At 42.8% G+C, this 3,101-nt stretch overlaps 1 protein-coding gene across 1 annotated transcript in view; it reads right to left on the minus strand.

The window, feature by feature from the left end:
- FRMD7 (FERM domain containing 7) overlaps positions 1 to 2,373 on the minus strand; it is a 25,748-nt gene extending 23,375 nt beyond the window's left edge. The window contains exons 1-3 of the mRNA XM_077761299.1: positions 2,275 to 2,373; positions 2,114 to 2,218; positions 1,261 to 1,303 (exon numbers count right to left, since the gene is read on the minus strand). Coding sequence (XP_077617425.1) covers positions 1,261 to 1,303; positions 2,114 to 2,218; positions 2,275 to 2,373 — 247 coding nt within the window. The remainder of the gene's footprint in view (positions 1 to 1,260; positions 1,304 to 2,113; positions 2,219 to 2,274) is intronic.
- Between the last annotated feature and the right edge of the window lie 728 nt (positions 2,374 to 3,101).

Below are 3,101 nucleotides of genomic sequence, written 5' to 3' on the forward strand. Positions count from 1 at the left end.
TCTTGCTCCCTCTCTCTCAACATAAATACACTTAAAAATAAAAGCATTTCTCAAAGTGTTGACTGAAATCTGCCAGCATCAGAACCAACTATGGAATTTGTTTAAAATGCAGGCTGCTGGGGGCGCCTGGGCGGCTCAGTCGGTTGAGCAGCCGACTTTGGCTCAGGTCATGATCTCANAAAATAAATTTTTTTTTAAAAAAAATGCAACCTGCTGGTCCCCCAACCGGGGAATGAGGCCCAGGAATCTGCATTTGAACAAGTGATCCTAACACACACTGAAATTAAAGAAGCACCACACATATGAAATGCGGGTGGAGATAAAATTTCATACATACTAGGCACTCAAATATGAACTGAAATGAAACAAATGGACAATATGACGCTGGATAATACTAAAACATCTTCAGGCAGAAGGTGAATGACAGTGCAGACTGACATCATAAGGACCAAGTTCAGGCTGCCCTAAGATGGGCCACTTAGGCATTAAGATTATTTTGATTTAAAAGCAATCAAAACCCAGTCAATTCAGCAAATGCTTTTTACCTTCCCCTCAACTTGCTAAATTTACATTGGAAAGGAAGAGCCTGTACCAGGAAGAGAGCTATCACCTGAGATAACTACATCATAACATGAACTAGGTGTGGCGGACAGGAAGGAACCTCACCAGGCCAGTTGATCAAAGTCCTCTATGTCCCATTGTGTCTGAGTGGCCCAGCAAACATTTGTTTACCAAACAATTACTTTTTCTTCCTCCTGTGAAGTGCATTCCTTCTTTCTGAAGTCCCACATCCCTGCCCCTTTCTCCTTATTTCAGGATTACATATAATGCCTTCATTTCACCTTTCTTTGGAATTTCCATGTCTGCGTGGATTCCCCATACATACGAGATTGAATTTCTCCTGTTTATCTGTCTCATGTCCATTTGATTCTTAGTCTGGCTAGGAGGACCTTGAAGGGCAGAGGAAATTTTTCCTTCCCCGAGAACATGAAGGATGCTCAAAGATTTGCAGTGCTGGAATCCGAGCCAATCCACAGAGTACTGTAATTACCAGCAAAGATCCAGGAGCATGAGTTTTTTCAGCTCGGGCAAAATTAAAACAATTTTTTAATTGCTAAATTCACTGGACATATGAAGGATTAAAATAATATATCGAAGCCCTTTTCTCCCTTATATTTGGTGAGGGATAGTGTGGTGCCGCTGAGGTATTTTTAAGCTGTCATTGGGAATTACAACCCTTAAGTTATTTTCCATACTTACTTTTTACTTGCTTTATAATGGGCTTCAGTAGCTCCAACCACACCTGTGATAACATTAATGAAAAAGTTGGTAGAACATGGCATTGAGTGCAGCTTTTTTTTCGTAATAGATAAAAGTCAACACACAAAAAAAACAAATACCAAGACCACTGAGATCCTTTCTAAGGACAGTTAGAAACAGCAGTGTCAAAGAGATGACGTACTTCACCATACTCAATCAGCCCCCTCGTATTTTCCCAATGACAGTGAACATTGTTGATCTATAAACTCTTTGTTGTTGACATTTGAATCACTGCTCCCCTGCCTAAGTAAGATGACAAAGGTGTCACATATAAGGCTCATTAGCTGCTACAAAGACTAATGAAGGCATTTGGCTCTGCATTTGAATCCTACAGTCTCCAAATGCCAGTCTAATAGATATAACAAGCCTTTTTGGGAAGGTGCCGAATAATGAATTTGTCAAGGCAGGACACAGCAGGAAGAACATCCAGAATGTTGGAACTTGAGAGAGGGGAAAGAGTCCCCTGAATACTCTTTGGTAAGGTTAGGAGTCTTCATTCTGGAGGTTGATGTCCAGCCTCTGGAAAGTAAGAATAGATAAAGCGTAGATTCCTGTTCAGAGTGACAAAAGAGGAGCATAGGGTAGCAGAGTTTGTTTGGTAAACTGAGGTGACTTTAAATAGACAAAGAGGGAGGAAGGACAATAGTTATTAAATCTGGTCATTTTGCAAGAGTTTTGAAATGAAAATGCTTTTTCATTTTTCAGTCAGGTTTGAGCCCTCCATACCTAGCTGCAAACTGCATTTTAGAAGCAATCCTAGACACAAAAGAACGCTACGATGAAAGCAACTTACATTATTTCCAGAATGGTTACAGAATTCTAATCCAAAATACTCCTTTTCAGCAAGATTTAGGTGGCTGCAACTCAGGTTAAACAGCGACTTCCCGGATGACTTTTGCTAAACAAAACAGAGAGATCATAGCACAGTTTGCGTTCCTGACCTGATAGTGTTACTTTGGTGTGGCGGCAGCCCAGCTCTTCAAGCACTCTCCTATAAGCACGGCTTAGAGTCTTGCATCCTCTCAAAGGATGACGGTTCACAAATAAATACATGCCTCTACCTGTAGATTGTTTTAGGGCCTCCCCCCTGCTTAAAAAGCCTCAGACTAATGACAAATTCTCTTGGAAAAAGAGTGCCTTGCACTTAACTATGGAGAGATCTGCAAATCTACCCTTTCCATGGAATTCTTTAATCAATTCATCCCACAGGCAATTTGAATGATTTCTCCCCAAATTGACAGATAGTTTAATCAAGATGCAAATCTGTCCTGCTTAAAATCCTTCTGTGGCTCCCCTCAGGATAAAGTCTCGAGCCTTCGTTCAGGAGGCTGGACCCACGTTTGCTCACGCTTGCTTATGCTCACGTGTCCCCGCTGCCCCTCCGGCCTCTTCTCTTGCCCCTCCCCCTTGCTGGAATTTTCCTTCCTAATAATCGCAGCCCGCTCACAGTTCCCTGTACACGTCAAGTAGTTTCATGGCCCCTGTCATTCCTTCTCCACCGACCGCCCTTCCCGCCCTTCTTTGGTTTGGCTCACTCCTATTCAGCTCAGATGCCATCTTCCCTGGAGGGCTTTCCCGGATGCCTATCAGGGACAAGCTGAGCCAAGGGCAACTTTCATGCTCCCAAACACCTTCGCTTACCTCCAACGTGGCACTTTGAACTCAGGATGTCTGTCTTTCCCATCAGACTGAATACCTTCATAGCAGGGACCTTTATTTTTCTTGTTACTCACCACGTCTAACTCAGAGCCTGGCGCCTAGTAGGGGCTCTTGAATGTTGC

This window comes from Crocuta crocuta, unplaced genomic scaffold (genome assembly GCF_008692635.1).
Source record: "Crocuta crocuta isolate KB4526 unplaced genomic scaffold, BGI_CrCroc_1.0 scaffold550, whole genome shotgun sequence".
Classification (NCBI taxonomy): Eukaryota; Metazoa; Chordata; class Mammalia; order Carnivora; family Hyaenidae; genus Crocuta; species Crocuta crocuta.